The sequence below is a fragment of the Trichechus manatus genome, unplaced genomic scaffold (genome assembly GCF_000243295.1).
Source record: "Trichechus manatus latirostris isolate Lorelei unplaced genomic scaffold, TriManLat1.0 scaffold00011, whole genome shotgun sequence".
Classification (NCBI taxonomy): Eukaryota; Metazoa; Chordata; class Mammalia; order Sirenia; family Trichechidae; genus Trichechus; species Trichechus manatus.
This window is the reverse complement of record NW_004443947.1, coordinates 2,378,522-2,397,543: the sequence shown is the minus strand read 5'-3', so window position 1 is coordinate 2,397,543 and position 19,022 is coordinate 2,378,522. Positions and strand designations below refer to the sequence as shown.

Sequence of the window (19,022 nt, the reverse complement as noted above, 5' to 3'; positions counted from 1 at the left end):
AGAAGTGGAGCACATTCTTTGCACCCAGAGTCCCTGCGCTGAGAACCTCCTAGACCCAGGAGACAAAGAAAGAGCTGTAACACTGGAGATGGCATGAGACAGCGAGAAGCGGTGTCAGAGAAACAGAGGTCAGGGATGGAGAGAAACAGAGAGAGAAGGGGCTGGCTGGTCAGAAGTACAGGGAGGTGTATGGACTCCTGAGCCTGTAGCTGGTACCCATTGACCTAGCCCATGAGGGGTAGGTGTGAGCTGACCACACCCGACTGAATGAAGAGAGAGAGAGAGAGATTTGACTCTGTGAGCTGGTGTAGATTGCTGCAATTTGATGGCTTGCTCTGGAGTGGACTTTGTTTATGAATGCAGATGCTCAAAGTTCTAACCAGAACAGAAGATTCTTCAGATCTTCTGGTTTGATAGGAATAGCAAGTTAGAAGTTGGCTATCTAAAATGGGGGGAAATAAAGGCATGAAGTGGCTGGCTTACACGCTTTCATGGGTGCGCTTACACTCAAAATGAGAGGGACAACTAAGGGAGGATCCCCACTGAATAGATTTCTATTTCCCTGATGGGTCTGGGGAAGAGAGGGTAGGGGAACAGCTGATAGGATTATGTGATTCAGTTGTGAATATTGATTGTTAACAGGGTTAGTTGTGATTATAAAAACTAGTTGTAGAAGCCATAACTGTGAAAAAGTTGACTAATGAGGAGGTACTGCTGGACTGGATGGAGTACAGTGGCTGAACCTAAAGTCCCTTAAAGGTTTTGGTATGGTGCTGATACTTTGTGAGGCTCACAGCAAGGGAATAATCTCTCAGATTTTATCAGAGACCGGGAAGGACGAAGACGAGATGACTTTTGGAGATCAGACCTGAATGACTGGACCTGAGTAACCTCAGCCTGAAGACTTTTTGCCCTACTGAAGGACTAATTGTTAATGAGTGTTTTGGACTATTAAAATGATTGGGAAGGGGAAGTTATCCTCCAAATATGAAAGAACCATGGCTAAAAGAACCAGAGGTGGCCTGCAGTGCAGTGAATTACTTAATATGGCCCTTTTAGCCAGGCATGGTCTTTGTGACTCCCAAAAAAGTGAGGGTGGGGCTATGTAAATAAGGTGCTTATGTTCCACCAAGGAGATTGATGCACAATATGCAAATAAGGTACATGGGACCCTTGTGGGGTGGGGCCATGCAAATAAGGTGTATGGAACCCTAATGAGGGGATTAGTAAATTTTGCCGTCCTGCTATGCTTAAAAAGAGAGCTGTAACACCAGATAGATGGCACAAGATGGTGAGAAGCAGCAGCAGAGAAGTGACTACAGCAGAACCAAGAGATCAGCGCGAGACGGTACTGTGGGCTTCTCGGCCCACGGAACGAGGTGGCTGTGGTGGGCATGCCAACCCACGGAGTGAGAGAGAATACCTATTCTGGGGGGCCAAGAGAGGAGGCCTGTCCTCAGGGAACCAAAAGGAGCCTCTCCTAAGGGGGAAGAGGGGTGCTCTATAAGGCCAAGCGGAGCTGGTAGAGCTGTCCTGCACTAAAGAAGGTAGATTTTGCCTTTGCTTCCTGATCCTGATCCTGAGTTGTAGCCTGTTGAACCTGATCCCAAGTTTTAACCTGTTACTTCCCTAATAGGCCCTCTAACCATGAGTATAGTCCGTGAGTTCTTTGTGGTCCTTACAACAAACTAACAAACCCAGCAAAGAAGCACAGGCATACCTCATTTCATTGTGCTTCACAGATAACACATATTATACAAATTGAAAATTTGTGGCAACCCTGCGTCGAGCAAGTCTGTCGGTGCCACTTTTCTGACAACGTGCTCACTTCGTGTCTCTGTGTAACATTTTGGTAATTCTTGCAGTATTTCAGACTTTTTCATTATTATTATACCTGTTATGGTGCTCTGTGATCAGTGATCTTTGATGTTACTATTGTAATTGTTCTGGGGGCACCACCAACTGTACCCATATAAGACAGTGAACTTAATAAATGTTGTGTGTGTTCTGACTGCTCCACCGATCTGCCATTCCCGTCTCTCTCCCTCTCTTCATGCCTCCCTATTCCCTGAGACATGACAATATTGAAATTAGGCCAGTTAATAACCCTGCAATGGCCTCTAAGTGTTCAAGTGAAAGGGAGAGTCACATGTCTTTCACTTTAAATCAAAAGCTAGAAATGATTAAGCTTAGTGAGGAAAGCATGTTGAAAGTTGAGATGCGCCGAAAGCTGAGATAGGCTGAAAGCTAGGCCTCTTGCACTAAACCGTTAGCCAAGTTGTGAACGCAAAGGAAAAGTTCTTGAAGGAAATTTAAAGTGCTACATCAGTGAACACACGAATGTTAAGAAAGCAAAACAGCCTTGTTGCTGATATGGAGAAAGTTTTAGTGGTCTGGATAGATCAAACCAGCCACAATATTCCCTTAAGCCAAAGCCTAATCCAGAGTAATGCCCTAACTCTCCTCAATTCTATGAAGGCTGAGAGAGGTGAGGAGGCTGCAGGAAAAAAGTTTGAAACTAGCAGAGGTTGGTTCATGAGGTTTAAGGAAAGAAGCCATCACCGTAACATAAAAATGCAAGGTGAAGATTCAGCAAGTTATCCAGAAGATCTAGCTAAGATAATTGGTGAAGGCGGCTACACTAAACAACAGATTTTCAGTGTAGACGAAACAGCCTTATATTGGAAGAAGATGCCATCTGGGATTTTCTTAGCTGGAGAGAAGTCGGTGCCTGGCTTCAAAGGTTCGAAGGACGGGCTGACTCTCTTGAGGGGCTAATGCAGCTGGTGATTTTAAGTTAAAGCCAGTGCCCATTTACCATTCCAGAAATCCTAGGGCCCTTAAGCATTATGCTAAATCTACTCTACCTGTGCTCTATAAATGGAACAACAAAGCCTGGATGACAACACTTCTGTTTACAACATGGTTTATTGACTATTTTAAGCCCACTGTTGAGGTCTACTCCTCAGAAAAAAGATTCCTTTCAAAACATTACTGCTCATTGACGATGCATCTGGTCACCCACGAGCTCTGATGAAGATATACAAGGAGATTAATGTTTTCATGCCTGCTGTTACAACATCCATTCTGCAGCCCATAGATCAAGGGGTAATTTCAACTTTCAAGTCTTATTATTTAAGGAATATCTTCCATACGGCTATAGCTGCCGTAGATAGTGATTCGTCTGATGCAGAGTAAACTGAAAATCTTCTTGAAATGATTCACCATTTTAGATGCCATTAAGAACATTCGTGATTCATGGGAGGAGGTCAAAATATCAACATTCCCAGGAGTTTGAAAAAAGTTGATTCCAACCCTCATGGATGACTGAGGGGTTCAAAACTTTAGTGGAGGCAGTAACTGCAGATGTGGTGGAAATAGCAAGAGAACTAGAATTAGAAGCGGAGCTTGAAGATGTGACTGAATTGCTGCAATCCCATGATGAAATTTTAATGGATGAGGAGTTGCTTCTTATGGATGAGCAAAGACAGTGGTTTTTTTTTTTAATTATTATTGTGATTTAAGTGAAAGTTTACAGAGCAAATTAATTTCTCATTGAACAGTTAATACACAAATTGTTTTGTGTCGTTGGTTGCTAACCCCATGATATGTCAACACTCTCCTCTACCACAGTTTCCCTGTTTGCATTAGTCCAGTATTCCTGTCCTTTCCTGCCTTCTCGACTTTGCTTTTGGGCTGGTATGCCCATTAGGCTCATATACATTATTGAACTGTGAAGGACGTCCCTCACATGTATTATTGTTGGCCCTGTAGACCTGTCTAATCTTTGACTGAAGGGTGAACCTCAGGAGTGACTTCAGTACTGAGTTAAAAGGGTGTCCAGGGGCCATACTCTGGGAGTTTCTCCAGTCTCTGTCAGACCAGCAAGCCTGGTCTTTTTTCTTTTTTTTTTTTTTTGGTGAATTTGAATTTTGTTCTACAGTTTCCTCCCCCTCTGTCGGGACCCTCTATGGTGATCCCTTCCAGAGTAGTAGGTGGTGGTAACGGGGTACCATCTAGTTCTGGGCTCAGTCTGGTGGAGGTTGTGGTAGTTCTGGTCCTTCGTTGAAAGTGGTTTCTCGAGATGGAATCTATTCGTGATGAAGATGCTGTGAACATCATTGAAATTACAACAAAGGATTAGAATATTACATAAACTTAGTTGTTAAAGCAGCAGTAGGGTTTGAGAGAATTGACTCCAATTTTGAAAGAAGTTCTACTGTGGGTAAAATTGCAGTCAAACAGCATCATATGCTACAGAGAAATCTTTTGTGAAAGGAAGAGTCAATTGATGGGAGAAACTTCATTGTCTTATTTTAAGAAATTGCCATAGCCATCAACCACCACCCTAATCAGTCAGCAGCCATCAACATCGAGGCGAGAGCCTCCACCAGCGAAAAGATTAAGGCTCAGATGACAGTTAGCATTTTTTAGCAATAAAGCTTTGTTTTTGTTTTTTTCATACTGCATTCCAGAGGGAGTGTTTATTTTCTCCATAATGCTGTACCTTTGAGGGTGGTGATAGGCAATAGAGATGACATCATAATCATTTTATTGGATCAGTATATCATTTAGAAAATAAAAACTTTCCCCCTTCACTGGGTGATGATCAAGAGGGGGATGCCTGGGTCTGGTCAGTAATTTATGTCTGTCAAGCAGAATGGATGGGATCTCGAGCTCAGTGCTCTGTGTCTTCGGTTTTTACTATATCCCCTGTGTTTTCAGCAGTGCCCACAAAGCAGCTTTCTCTAGGGCTCTCCTTCCAGCAGTAGACAGCTCCTCCTTCTCCGAGATCTTAAATCTCAATCAAGAGAGGAGCCTAGTCTTGCTGTGGCTTTTCGTTTATATGTGCAGTGTTTGACCAGGTCAGTTTAATTAGGCTAGTGTCTGTGGGGACTCTCTGCCTTCCTTAGCAGGCAAATATTAAGAGTCGCATTTTACAGATGGGAAAAACAGGATCAAGAGGAGAAATCTTTTCCTCCAGCCCATTCAGGCACAAAGAAGTATTCATTTTCAACTGTGATTAAACATTGGCCCACGCCCTGGTGGCGCAACAGTTAAGTACTTGGCTGCTGACTGAAAGGTTGGCGGTTTGAACCCACGCAGCAACTCTGTGGGAGAGAGACTCGCCCCTGTAAAGATCACAGCCAGGAGAAGCCTGTGGGGCAGTTCTACTCTGTCACATGGGGTCACTATGAGTCGAAATCGACTCGACAGCACCCAACAACGACAACATCATGCCTCTTTATGACTGGGTAGGTGGTACCAGAGCAGGACAACGTGGACACGGAATGTGTCACTTGGTGGTGATGGCTGTACCCAGGTCAGGAGCACTTGATATTCATCCATCTAGCCCTTCAGTCACCCAGCTAGCAATAAAGTATTTTTAAATTAAGTATGTACATTGTTTTTTAGACATAATGCACTCTTAGTAGACTACAGTATAGTGTAAACATAACTTTTATATATACTGGGAAACTGCAATGGCTTGAATTGTGTCCCCCAAAAATATGTGTATCAATTTGGCTAGGTCATGATTCCCAGTATTGTGTCATTGTCTACCATTTTGTCATCTGATGTGATTTTCCTATGTGTTGTAAATTCTGTCTCTGTGATGTTGATGAGATGGGATTATCAGCTGTTATGTTAATGAGGCAGGACTCCAGTTACAAGATTGGATTGTGTCTTGAGCCAATCTCTTTTGAGATATAAAAGAGAGAAGCAAACAAAGAGACATGGGGACCTCATACCACCAAGAAACAAGAGCCAGAAGAATAGCTCATCCTTTGGACCTGGGGTCCCTGCCCTGAGAAGCTCCTGGACTGGGGAAGATGACAAGGACCTTTCTCCAGAGCTGACAGAGAAGCCTTCCCCTGGAGCTGACGCCCTGAATTTGGACTTCTAGCCTCCTAGACTGTGAGAGAATAAATTTCTCTTTGTTAAAGCTATCCACTTGTGGTATTTCTGTTATAGCAGCACTAGATGACTCAGACAGAAACCAAAAAATTCATGTGAATTGCTTTATTGCGGTGTTCTGGAACTGAACTCACAGTATCTCCAAGATATGCCTATAGAGAGTGCTGTGGAGGGATGGCTGGTGTCAGAATTGGTAAAAAGGTTGGAGGCTGGAGGTATGTGTGACCTCCACTTCATAGGTATCAGCCTTGGGCTGATCTTGATTCTCTCTCCTCCCCTTTGTGAAGTTTGAGGAAGGAGTCTGAAGCTGCTGCTGCCATGCCATTTTTACAAAAGACCTCTGAGTAGGTTACATTGGAACTGACACCTGAATGATGAAAAGGAATGGTGAATGTGAAAAATATAGGATAAAATGCATTTCAGGCAGCAGGAATGTATGAAACTTTTGTGCTAATCTTGTTAGTTTTTATTTCAAGGTTATGTTGGCTTTCTAAAATGACTGACTTGGTAAAATGAGTGGAGAAGCACTGCGCCACCAGGGCTCCTAAATAACATAGGAATGATCTATTCCTTAAAAATTTGAAAGAAAGCGCCTGAAAACATGTTTCTGTCTGTTTTCTATTTAACTTTTTCAGGCTTTCCCCCATCATTCATAAACTGTTTTTTTACATCTTGGTATTCTTCCTTTAAAAAATGCTTTTTTCTTAGAGATGTTCAAGTTTTTTAGTGTATAGTTATACAAAGCAGCATATGTTTTATTCTTTCTGTGTCTGTGCTGTTGTCATCCCCTCTTCTCATTCTTTTTATTATATGTCTTTTCCCTTTTAAAAAATGAGACTTGCTAGAAACTGATTTTTTGTTTATTTGTTCTGTATAAAAAGCTCGTATATTCTTTTTTTCTGTTTCCTTATTAGGAAAATATCTTTATCTTTGATACATTTCACACTTTTTTAGGCTTATTGTTTTTTATTAGCTTTTTTATTTTTGTACCTTAATTAGTTTGTATTCTTTCTTACACTTAAGGCTATGAATTTTCTTCCTAAAATACATTTTTAAAGTTTGGATTTTTTTTCTTTGGTCTAAAATTTATTTGGGAAAATTTCTGAAATTCCTAGTCGTTTGTTTTTGTTTATCGTTTTCATATTAATTGTTAGTTTTATTTTATTTAGATATCTGTTGAGGTATCTTTTGTGATTTAGTATTCCATTAACATTGTGAAATATTTATATGTATATTTTTTAATTATGTATTTCAAATTTACAGAAGAATATAGAGATAGCAGAGAGAATAAGCATGTACCTACCATGTAGCTCCTTAAAGCCAAACATTTTGCAGTACTTGTTTCAGATTTCTTTTAAACAAATATTAATGGATCAAATCAAGACCCCATGTAAGTCGATTGCAGGTCCACCACTTCCCCTTTCTCTTTCTTCTTTCCCAGAAGTAATTGCTGTTCACAACTAGGTATTTATCAAGGAATATGCTTTTTGTAGGATGAAGGTTTGGTGTCTGTCTGTACTCAGTCAAGCTTATTAAATATATAACTAAACTATGCAACTTTTTTTTCTGTTTACTTAATGAGACTACTCAACATGATGACAATGGTAAAGGTCTTTGTTTTTAATTGTTGCAAAAATAATACATGTCTGTAAATTTAAAACACAAGAGTTTATAAAGTTGAAAGTTCTTTGCAATCATACTTTCTTCAGATAACCACATTTGATATTTTAGTATATTATCCATACCTTCAGATATATAACTTGGATAGTATGCCAGTGATATGTATATGCTTTTCAGATATCAATAAATACATCAAAGAGAATGCTTACTTTTTGTGCATGTTGTGGAAAGGCATTACATGGTGTAAATAAAAGACATTAATAAATTGTATATTTTTTTGAAATACTATTTCTAACTTTTATTTTACATAAGTGAGATACTGTTTTATTTGACACACAAACACGCGTAACTGTTGACTTTCTTGTAATAATACTTGTTAATATTAGATAATGCTTTGTACTTTGATTTCTAGTTTGATTTAATATTATCATCCCTGCTATATTTATTTTTTATTTGCAATTATGTTACCATCCCTTTATATCAAATAACTTATAGAAGCTTGTTGCAAAAATGCCCGGGCACATGTCTACACATGCAAAGAATTCCCAAAAGCATAAAAAACAAAATGATCACCCTTAATCTCTCTGCTTCATGGATGTTGTTGTGTGCCATCGAGTTGATTCTGACTTACAGTGACCCTATAGAACAGAGTAAAACTGCCCCATAGGGTTTTCTAGGCTGTAGTCTTTATGGGAGCATATTGCCAGGTCTTTTTCCCCTTGGAGCCACTAGGTGGGTTTTGGACCACTGACCTTTTGTTTAGCTGCCAAACACAACTGTTACACTACCAGGGCTCCTTACTTCATGGATTGTTGTTAGGTGCCGCTGTCAAGTCAGTTCTGACTTATAGCAACACTGTGTACAACAGAATGAAACACTGCCCAGTCCCGCACTGTCCTCACAATTGTTGCTATGTTCGAGTCCATTGTTGCAGCCACTGTGTCATTCCATCTTGTCATGGGTCTTTCTCTTTTTCACTAACCCTCTGCCTTACCAAGCATGATGTCCTTCTCCGGGGACTGGCCCCTCCTGATAACATGTCTTAAGTACGGGAGATGAAGTCTCGCCATCCTTGCTTCCAAGGAGCACTCTGGCTGTATTTCTTCCAAGACAGATTTTTTTCATTCTTCTGGCAGCCCAACACCATAATTCAAAAGCATCAGTTTTTCTTCAGTCTTCTTATTCATTGTCCAGCTTTTGCATGCATATGAGGTGATTCAAAATACCATGGCTTTGGTTAGGCACACCTTAGTCCTCAAGGTGACATCTTTGCTTTTTGACACTTTAAAGAGGTCTTTTGCGGCAGATTTGCCCAGTGCAATATGTTGTTTGATTTCTTGATTGCTGCTTCCATAGGTGTTGATTGTGGATCCAAGTAAAATGAAATTCTTGACAACTTCAGTGTTGTCTCCATTTATCATGATGTTGCTTATTGGTCCAGTTGTGAGGATTTTTGTTTTCTTTATGTTGAGGTGTAATCCATACTGAAGGCTGTTGTCTTTGATGTTCATCAGTAAGTACTTCAAGTCCTCTTGCTTTCAGCAAGCAAGGTTGTGTCATCTGCAGGTTGTTAATGAGTCTTCCACCAATCCTGATGCAACGTTCTTCTTCATATAGTGCGACTTCGTGGATGATTTGCTCACCATACAAATTGAATAAGTATGGTGAAAGGATACAACCCTGATACACACCTTTCCTGATTTTACCACACAGTATCCCCTTGTCCTGTTCGAATGACTGCCTGTTGTTCGTCTCTTTACAGGTTCCTCATGAGCACAATTAAGTGTTCTGGTAATCGCATTCTTCACAGTGTTATCCATAATTTGTTATGATCCTCACATTCAGATGCCTTTGAGTAGTCAATAATTAACACAGGTAAACATCTTACTTCATGGATAGTGTAAATTTTTTGTAGATTTTTTTTTCCTGTTTATATGAATATATAAATATGCATTTAATATAGTTTTCTCCTTATACAAATGGGATTATACTGTATTTACAGCTTTTTTCACTTTGATCTAGTTTAATAACTCATTAAAATGATGCATTAATTTATTTTTTTAAAGTTCAAACAAATTCTAAAATGAAATATGAAAAACACCCCAAACCACTTCTCTACCACTACTTCCCAGTCCTTCTTCCTCAAAGTAGACACTGTTAACAGTTTCTTTTGAAATTTTCTAGATATCTTTATGCCTGTCTAGAAATATGTATGTATATATGTATTTTTCCCCATATGAGTGGAATTATTGTGTACATTCACATATATAATAAGCCAGGGGTTCTCAAACTTTTTGGTTTTAGGACTCCTTTACACTCTTAAGAATTATTGAGAACCTCCAAAGAGCTTGTTTATATGGTCCAGTGCGGTGAATTACTTTATATGGCCCTTCTAGCCATAGTCTTTATAACTCCCACCAAATGACTGGGTGGGACTATGCAAATGAGGTGTATGGAACCCTAACGAGGGAATTGGTCAGTTTTGCCATCCCATTAGGCTTAAAGGGAGACAGAGAGAGAGAGTAGGAGTGTAACACAGAAGACAGAGAGGGAAAGCTATAACATCAGAGACGGCAAGAAGCAGTAGCAGAGAAACGATGGCAGAACCAAGAGACCAACAGGAGATTGCGTGGGTGGGCTTCCTGGCTTTCGGCCTTTGGTGCAAAAATGCTGAGCACCTTCACTTAGGAGGCTTGCTGGCAGAGTAGGTTGCCTCTGGGCACTTGGTGGAGCTAAGTTTGCCTGACCCAGGGAGCTAGAGCTGAGCACCTTCAGGCTGAGGCTTACTGGTGGAGTGGGGTGCCTCTGGACACATATCGGCAGAGCTAAAAGAGCGTTGTAACATTTGCCCGAGCAGGGCAGAGGCCAGACCGTGGGGCCCAGGTTGAGAGACATACCTGCCTGCAGCCATGGCTGGGAAGGGGCTGTCCTGATCAAAGAACTGTATCCTGAGTGTTCCTGAATCTGAATTGTAATCTGTTACTTCCTTAATAAACCCCATAATCATGAGTATTGTCTGTGAGTTCTGTGTGGCCATTGCAATGAATTATTGAACTCAGCAGAGAAGTAGATAGTGCCGTGGGAAGGACAGATGGTGTCAGAATTGGTAAAAAGGGCTGGCAAGAGGAGGAGGTATGTCTGACCTCCACCTCATAGGAACCAGCCTTGGGCAGTTGATCTTGATTCTCCTTCCCCCTTGTGAAGTTGGGAGCCCTGGTGGCGCGGTGGTTAAGAGCTACGGCTGCTAACCAAAATGTCAGCAGTTCATATCCACCAGCTACTCCTTGGAAATGGAATGGGGCAGTTCTACTCTGTCTTATGAGGTTGCTATGGGTCGGAATTGACTCGATGGCAATGGGTTTTTTTGCGTGTGTGTGTTCGTGAAGTTAGAGGAGGTCAGACACATCTGCCGTGCCATTTTTGCAGTGAGTTATATCTGTTGATATTTATTACCATATTAGAAATTAAAACTGAGAAAATGTTTTAAGTTTATTCACTTTTAAAAATAATACTACACGTGAACATTTTTATGAAAGATAAGTATATTTTTGCAACTCTCTAATATCAAGCTTAATAGAAAACAGCTGGATTTTCATATCTACTTCTACATTCAATCTGTGTGATATATAGTTTTTGTTGATATATGTGAAGGAACCCTAACTTCACAAAGATACAGTTGGAAATAGTAGGAATATTTCAAAAGCCTTTTTAGATAAATGGATGTTCTTCTTTGAGACTGCACTAAAAGTGAACAAATGTTAGTTTCTTTTTTTTTTTTAATTGTACTTTATTGTGCTTTAGGTGAAAGTGTACAGAGAAAATTAGTTTCTCATTCAAAAATTTATAAACAAATTGTTTTGTGACATTGGTTGCAATCCCCCGCAATATGTCAGCACTCTCTCCCTTTCTGCCCCAGTTCCCAGGTTTCCGTTCGTCCAGAAGTGTTAGTTTCTTAAAGGTTAGTTGCAGTGTGGAATTTGAAATCATATCATTGAACTTTTCATCTTCTGTTACACTAAAATTTATTGGTCTGCCTCGTACTTTGAAAAAATCTTTTACAAATGCATAACTTTGTAACTTCATGCATTGGTTGTTTGGAAAATATTGGTTTACTTAATGCAGTTCTTCCAAATGTTCACACATTTTATTATAAAATATTCATTAACAGCACCACTAAACTCACCAGAAAAGTATTGGGAAGCTGTCAAGCTTATGGTGGCAGAAACAACTTTTTCAAATTTGCATGTCTGCATTGAATTATCTGATTGTCTCAAGATGCAGTTATCCAGATTGTCCGTGTCCTCCCTCCCCCCTACGCCCCCTCACTATTCCACTTCACCCACCCACCCCTGCCCAGTTGGACCCATTTAGGTGTTTGGTTAATAAACATTGCTGCTGAGAACAAAGTTTCATATATCTCTGGGTACTTGTGGGTGTTTCTGAAGAATAATTCCTAGAAGGGAAATTGCTGAGTGAAAGATGTTAAGAAAACTTATGTTGACATAGATATGTTATTTTTAAAATTTGATAGATTTTGTAAAATTGCCTTCCCAAAAGGCTGCTTAAATGTAACTACCGACAATGGTACATGAGAGTGTCTAATTTTCTACACCCTTACCAACACTGGATATTATCCATCCAGCTTTCTCATTTTTCTTGTCAGAGAGGTAATTACAAGCTATGTATTTCACGAGAAGGTGAAATATCCATTACTGGCTGTTCCTGCATGCAAAATGATGCATGAGATTGTTTATTGCAGCAATTTTTTTTTTTAATATCAAAAGATTGGAAATAAGTGGTCACCAAAAGGGGAACAATTTGTAGAGTATACAAAAAACCAAAACCAAACCTGTTACCATTGAGTCGATTCCTACTTATGATGACCCCATGTGTTACAGAGTAGAACCTGCTCCATAGGGTTTTCTTGGCTGTAATCTTTACAGAAGCAGATCACCAGGCCTTTCTTCTATAGTGCCACTGGGTGAGTTCAAACCACCAACCTTTAGGTTTATCGTAGAGCGCATATTGTTTGCACCACCATATGGGTATGTGGGAAAATGGGAAGTGGTGATAATATAGATACACTTGTGAATGCACATATCTCTAGAAGGTTGTAAAGTAAACTGGAGATGTTAGTGCTTTGTCTTACAGAAGAAGAACTGGGTAGCTAATGTGACGAGGGTAGGAGGAAGACTTTTACTGCATACCTATTTGTACTGCATGAATATATTATCTATTTTTAAAAATAAGATTTAAGAAATAGATTGGACTGGGTATTATTCTGTAGCTACTGGGGAGGCACCGTAAAACTCATATGACTGGAGTGTCATGAAGTTGTATTTCAGAAAGATTAATTCCCCACAACTTTCAGATTTACAAGTTAACCTTCTGTTTGTAGCTTTTCTTTTTCCTCCTACTTTTCCTTTTTCTTTTTTAATAGTGGCAAGCTCAGGGTACATGAGCCACTTGTATTTTCCCACTATCTCATGAGAGACTTTCCCAAGAAAACAGACCAGCATGTACATGGTGTAAATGTGGTGGAAATTGAGACTCATAAACCAAAAGACTTTTCTGAGTAATGGGGCTGGGATTCACATCTAAGTTCCTCTACTCCAGAGCCCTCCATCAAACACCACCCCATCAGGACTGCTTCCTTGCACAACTCCAGGGGCACTGTCCACGTTGTATTCTAGGTGGATGGCTGTCACGGGCCTGTACAGTGTAGCACCTTGTAACAGCCACCCTAAATTGCACGTACTGTTTAATCAAAGCAGTGTGCTTGTTGCATAAGTTTAGCTTCCAGGCAGTTCACTCATTTCCTGCTGTGTATGAATTCTGGAGCTGTCACTGCACGGTGCCTCCCACTCCAGCAGATGTGTTTATTGAAGTTGTGTTGATTAAAAGGTCCATGAAGGTACACTCCTCAGGTGACCTTTTGGTGTATTAATGTTCATCCTGTTTTGAAACACCAAGCAATAGTTAGTCCCTTCTGGGTTGATTTGAGCATTACTGAAACTCTTGCTACTTTTCTTCCCCCCATCTCAGGCTGCTGTACAGGACAGATTGAATGAGCAAGAGGGTGTACCAAGTGTTTTCAACCCACCTCCTTCCCGACCCCTGCAGGTTAATACAGCAGACCACAGGATCTACAGCTATGTTGTCTCAAGACCACAACCAAGGGCAAGTTATTTTGCAGCTGAAATTTCCCCCATTTTTTTAATTCGTTTATGTTATACTGTATGATAGTAGCAAAAAAAATACTCAACATGTAAACCTGATAGCTAAACCAGACTCCTTGATAAAGTTAGTGGATATATCATGTGTCCTTGATTCCTTGATGAATTGATATAGAAACCATCAATTTTTTTTCTGTCCTTTGCTTGTTATTTGGGGAGTATTTTCTGTGCCTTGTTTTGAGTACACAGTGGATTTATTCACATGTCTAAAAATGTTTGCTACATGTTTAATTAATCTCCCACTTCTATGTTAGATTCTGTTTACTGATTTCTTTGTTGCTTCAGTTTACTTAATTTTAAGCTACTTCTGAGGAAGTACTTGGAGTCTTTTTGGAGACCTTAGCCACATCTTTGAAATTAGTCTTAAGGCTAGTAGCAAAGAGGCGGTTCAGTTAAATCCAGCAGGCATTTAAGAGTGGTCCACTCTTCCTGGTGTTTTGTTGCTAGGGATTCAGAGATGAATTGAGAGCCAGTCTTCCCCTCAAATTGCTCATAGTCTACTAGGGAAGTCAGATGTGTATACAGATAATGAACTCCAAAGAACTTCTAGGAGTTTCTCTTTCATACCCAGGGATTACAGTCACCTGCCATATTTGCATTTGTAATCCCAAGAAAGTACCCCCTTTGATGTTGCACCAGTTAGAATTTACCCCATCACCATACCTTTTTGTGGAGTACTTGCCAACGTTCAGAAATGGAGTTTCTAGGTGATCGTTTTGGGTGTTCTGAGTAAAGACCACAGATTCCTAGAGAATTATATGACGCAAGGATAATTCTATCTATGCCTGATGTTTCCTCAGCTTGTTTGGGGTTTGATTTCATGTTTGGGACCCTAATGTCACAGAAAGGGTCCCAGGTTAACACAATATTATGTACAAAAATGTACTTTGTAAAATCCAGAGCACAATATATATGCTAGTTTAAAATTAATAACAGTAGTAATAATCAACATTGCCAACATTGTTAAAGAAAATTATAATTTATAATTAGCATTATTACTAAGGATAGCAGCTATATGGAGATTTATAATTGTGGTTAATATAATTACTTATCATTTATATGCTCATGTTCAATGTAGTAATAGTCCTTATCTTTCTTGCTATTCCTATATACCATATTTTGATGTATAAATCTTAAAAGGAAAGAATGAATAATCATTTGAGGGGGTAAACTTGCAATTGCATTCGACAGCTAATACAAGTAGCTGCAGAAAAAAGTACTAAAGCGCATTTAATGCAAAAATAAAATATGTAAAAAAAGAAGAATATGATAGTATTAGATAAAATGAGATCAAGGGCAGTTGGTCTGTAAGAAGGTTGAGGTGGCCAGGAAGAGGGGACCATATTGCAGAGGGAGAAATAGTGTGAGAGGATGACAAAGAGTGTACAAGTCTGAACTCGCCACTTTGTCAGGTATCAAGGATTGAGAGAAAGGTATCTAACTTTGTTTTTGGAATTTCAGGGGCTGCTTGGATGGGGTTATTACTTGATAATGCTTCCATTCCGGTTTACCTATTACACGATACTTGATATATTTAGGTACGTACCTTTATATTTATGTGTTAGTAGCAACAAAGTAGACTTTGGAACCTGAACTTAGATCAGAATAAGGTTTATGCTCTCAATTTGGACTTGCCAGTTTATCATCAAATTGAGTGCCCTTCCTGAGCAGTCTTTTAATATAGTATGAAATTGTTTTAAATTAGCCTTGCCTGTCATTTTCAAGAATCAGTCTACCTACATTTATCGCCCCCCCACCATGTTTGTTACCTCTACGTTCCCTGGTTAATCTCCACACCCTTTCCTATCTAACCACCATTATCTCCTAGCTTCACACTCCTCATAACTTTTACCCTAAACCACTTCTATTCCATCTGACTTCTCGTAATCCCAATAAATTCTCTATCCCAATAAATTCTCTTGCTCTGAGATTACCTTCTTCTCTCTAGATTCCTCCCACACCAGTTTCACCTCTCTAGATACCCCTTCGGTACATTTCACTCAGCCCTGGCAACCTGTAGGTTGCTGACACTGGAACCCTTCCATGTATATACCCACTTGCTTCGTATCTTCATATTTCTTCTAGCTTCTTTCATGTACCATTCAAAGAGCTCATCATTGGAAGCTAGAAAATGTTGAGTGGGGCCCGGCTAGCTGCCATATTAGGCTTGGGGTATCTGGTCTAGGGCTGAGTAGTAGCTGAACCCATGCCTAGGCTTTAAGAGGAATGAAAACATTTATGGGGCATCCAGGCCAACAGACAGAGCTAGAATATGTGGTTCTGGGCCTTGCATACAGGCAACCTGTTCCTCCCTCCAAATATGAGGGAGCAGAGGCTGGAAGTGAGGGCCCAGCAGCCGCTGAAGTACAAGGGCCAGATCAGAACCTTTTACCTTGACCCTTTGACGTTTTATGAGGCTGCCTGCTTAATGGCTTTCTTGCTTTAGCATAATTCTTAATGGTCACCAATTAAGCGATCAGTATTCTCTCTATCCCTGTTTATTTAAGAATGAGCACTTGATCCTTTTAAATCATAAAGAAGACTAAGTTGACCTCTCTATTTTTTAGAAAAGTTGATAGTCCTAAAGTATCTAGGCCATGGGAATATATTGTAATGAGAGACAAAAAGTTAAAACCCTTTATCCATTTATCAAGATTGGAAGACTTGAACAATAGTATGATAATCCTAAAATACTTTTAATTTCAAGGGTATTAATTAGAACCGGCTGATGCAATCAAAATGGCAATCTTCTAAAGGATTTCTAATCACTCCCTCACATACACAACTTCTTATATTGTGTGGCTTTAATTTGTTCTGGAATGCTTATGTCAATAAATTTGATTTGATTACTCAAGAGAAATTCCAAGTGGAATTGTATACTTACGTGGAATTTGTTGAGGGAATAAGGAATTGGCTCAAGATTTGGTAAGGAAGGTATCATTAGTCACCTTTAGTCACTAGTGATACTTTAGTCACCTTTTCTGTGCTGAAAATTCCTCAGATGAATATTGTTTGCTTTCCTTGGAAAAATGTGCGTGGCATGTGTTACTAATTTTAATGCAGCTGTATCATCCAAGCAACTTATTTAATGTTATGTAGCTCATCGACTTATCAGGCGCCTGTCACATTGACTTCTGTGGAAACCCAAAGGATAAAAAATGGGGCTACATGAATACGTTAGGATGAGCTCTTTAGAAAAAGATGTGTGATACCATCAGGTATGCACATGCTTAACCTTACAATAGCTGCCAGTACTCCAAATCTGCCAGTTTTTGATCAGTTTTATAACTTCCTCCATGGATGCCGTAAACCATAAATCATCAAGCAGAATTTACTTGCCCCTTTGAAAAGCAAGTGGATCGTGACTACAAGTTCAGGTTTGAAGTTCCTAGCCATAATTTGAATAGCTTGGGAATATGAACTAAAAATTCGAAGTCCCAGAAGTACAGAAAGGGAGAGGCAAAGACAAGTAACCAGGAAGAGACAGGTCTCCGTTCTAGAACAGTGCTGTCCAATAGAACTTTCTGAGATGAAGGGAATATTCGATATCTGTTAACTGTCCATTATGGAAGCCAGTAACCATATGTAACTATTGAGCACTTAAAATGCGGTTAGTGTGACTAAGGAACTGAGTTTTTAATTGTATTTAATTAATTTAAATTAGGTAACCACATGTGGCTAGTGGCCACCGTATTCGTGCCATTGTAGAGGGTCTGGACCCAGCCTGACCCCATGATATTTTTGGATGCTCTCTTCTAGTTCTTCTAGCACTAAATTTTTCCACAAAAAGCACTCAGGATCTGTTTAGGCCTGTGTTGGCATTTGTAATCCTAGTAGTTTCTTGAACAGGCAATAAAATGACACCTTGCTATTTTGCAGCTTTTGAGGCAGACTCTACCCTCAGGTTTGTGGTCCACCCGCAGACCGTTCACCTCTTTTTGCTGCCATGCCTCTGGCCCTGTTATAGGAATCTTTTCAAACTGGCCCACTCCATATGTACTGCAGTAAGCCGAATTCATGTGATATTTATTCCTTCCTCCCCAGGTTTGCTCTTCGTTTTATACGGCCAGACCCTCGCAGCCGGGTCACTGACCCCGTTGGGGACATTGTTTCGTTTATGCACTCTTTTGAAGAGAAATATGGGAGGGCACACCCTGTCTTCTACCAGGGAACGTACAGCCAGGTCAGTGCTACAAACCATATAGATTCAAATTTATTGATATGATTCTATCCTCAGAGGACAGCACAGCCCAGCACTGATCATGTCATTCTTTTACTCAAAAATCTTAAGTAGCTCTTCACTGCTTATAGAAAAGAAAACCAAACCTTTTAGCTGGGCCCTCCTTGATTGAATCCCAACCTCCCTTGGATGTCTTTTCTTACATAACTTGTTTCCCGTACCCTAGGTTCCAGCTAAATCATTCCCTGGCATACTCTACTTTCCCACCTCTCTGCCTTTGCTTTTGCTGTTCCCTCCACCTAAAATGCCTTCCTCACATTTTTGTGAATTGGAATCTTGCTCATTCTTCAACCAGCTCATGTCATTCCCTGCCTACAGCCTCTCCTGATTGTTATGTCCTACCCTACCCTATCTCACAATCTAAAACAGTAATCTTTCCTTTTGTTCTCCCATAGCTTTTTTTTTTTTTTTTAACTTACAACAATTTCACATTCTTCTTGTAGTTATTTATGTTTATGTCTTTTCTCCTTTCCCGGACTGTAAGCCCTTGACAGCAAGGCCAATGTCTTTTATCCCTCACAGAGTTGTATGAGGACATAGACTCAAGGTGGCACATTTCATTCAACCCAACCCACACAGACCTTTGATTCTACTGTTAACTTCTTGGGGGAAAAATTAGAGCTCTATGGTATCAGACTTATCTCTAGTTTGCTAGAGAAAAATGTAGAAATACCTCTGTGGGCATAGGTAAAGTGTGGTTCCATTCTGTAGCCTCCAGAGTTCCCAGATCTCTCTGGAGAAAGAGAGCAGTGTTTACCCTTGGTTCCTGCTTTGATTCTCCCACACCTTTTTCTCATAGTCTCCTCACTGGCTGCTCCCACCCCACTCAACAAATATTGAGCACCTACAGTATGCCAGGTGGAAACCCTGGTGGCGTGGTGGTTAAGAACTATGGCTGCTAACCAAAAGGTCGGCAGTTCAAATCCACCAGCTGCTCCTTGGAAACCCTATAGGGCAGTTCTACTCTGTCCTATAGGGTCACTATGAGTCGGAATCAACTCAGTGGCAAC

The 19,022-nt window shown here is 40.1% G+C and overlaps 1 protein-coding gene across 2 annotated transcripts in view; it reads left to right on the top strand.

Moving 5' to 3' along the window:
* Positions 1 to 19,022, top strand: part of FAF2 (Fas associated factor family member 2) — a 57,198-nt gene that overhangs the window by 27,428 nt on the left and 10,748 nt on the right. For both annotated transcript variants that reach the window (XR_002823142.1, XM_004371168.1), the window contains exons 3-5: positions 13,582 to 13,716; positions 15,234 to 15,310; positions 17,817 to 17,955. Coding sequence is in view for 1 of the 2 variants with exons in the window: in XM_004371168.1 (XP_004371225.1) it covers positions 13,582 to 13,716; positions 15,234 to 15,310; positions 17,817 to 17,955 (351 nt within the window). In the remaining variant the exon portion in view is untranslated. The remainder of the gene's footprint in view (positions 1 to 13,581; positions 13,717 to 15,233; positions 15,311 to 17,816; positions 17,956 to 19,022) is intronic.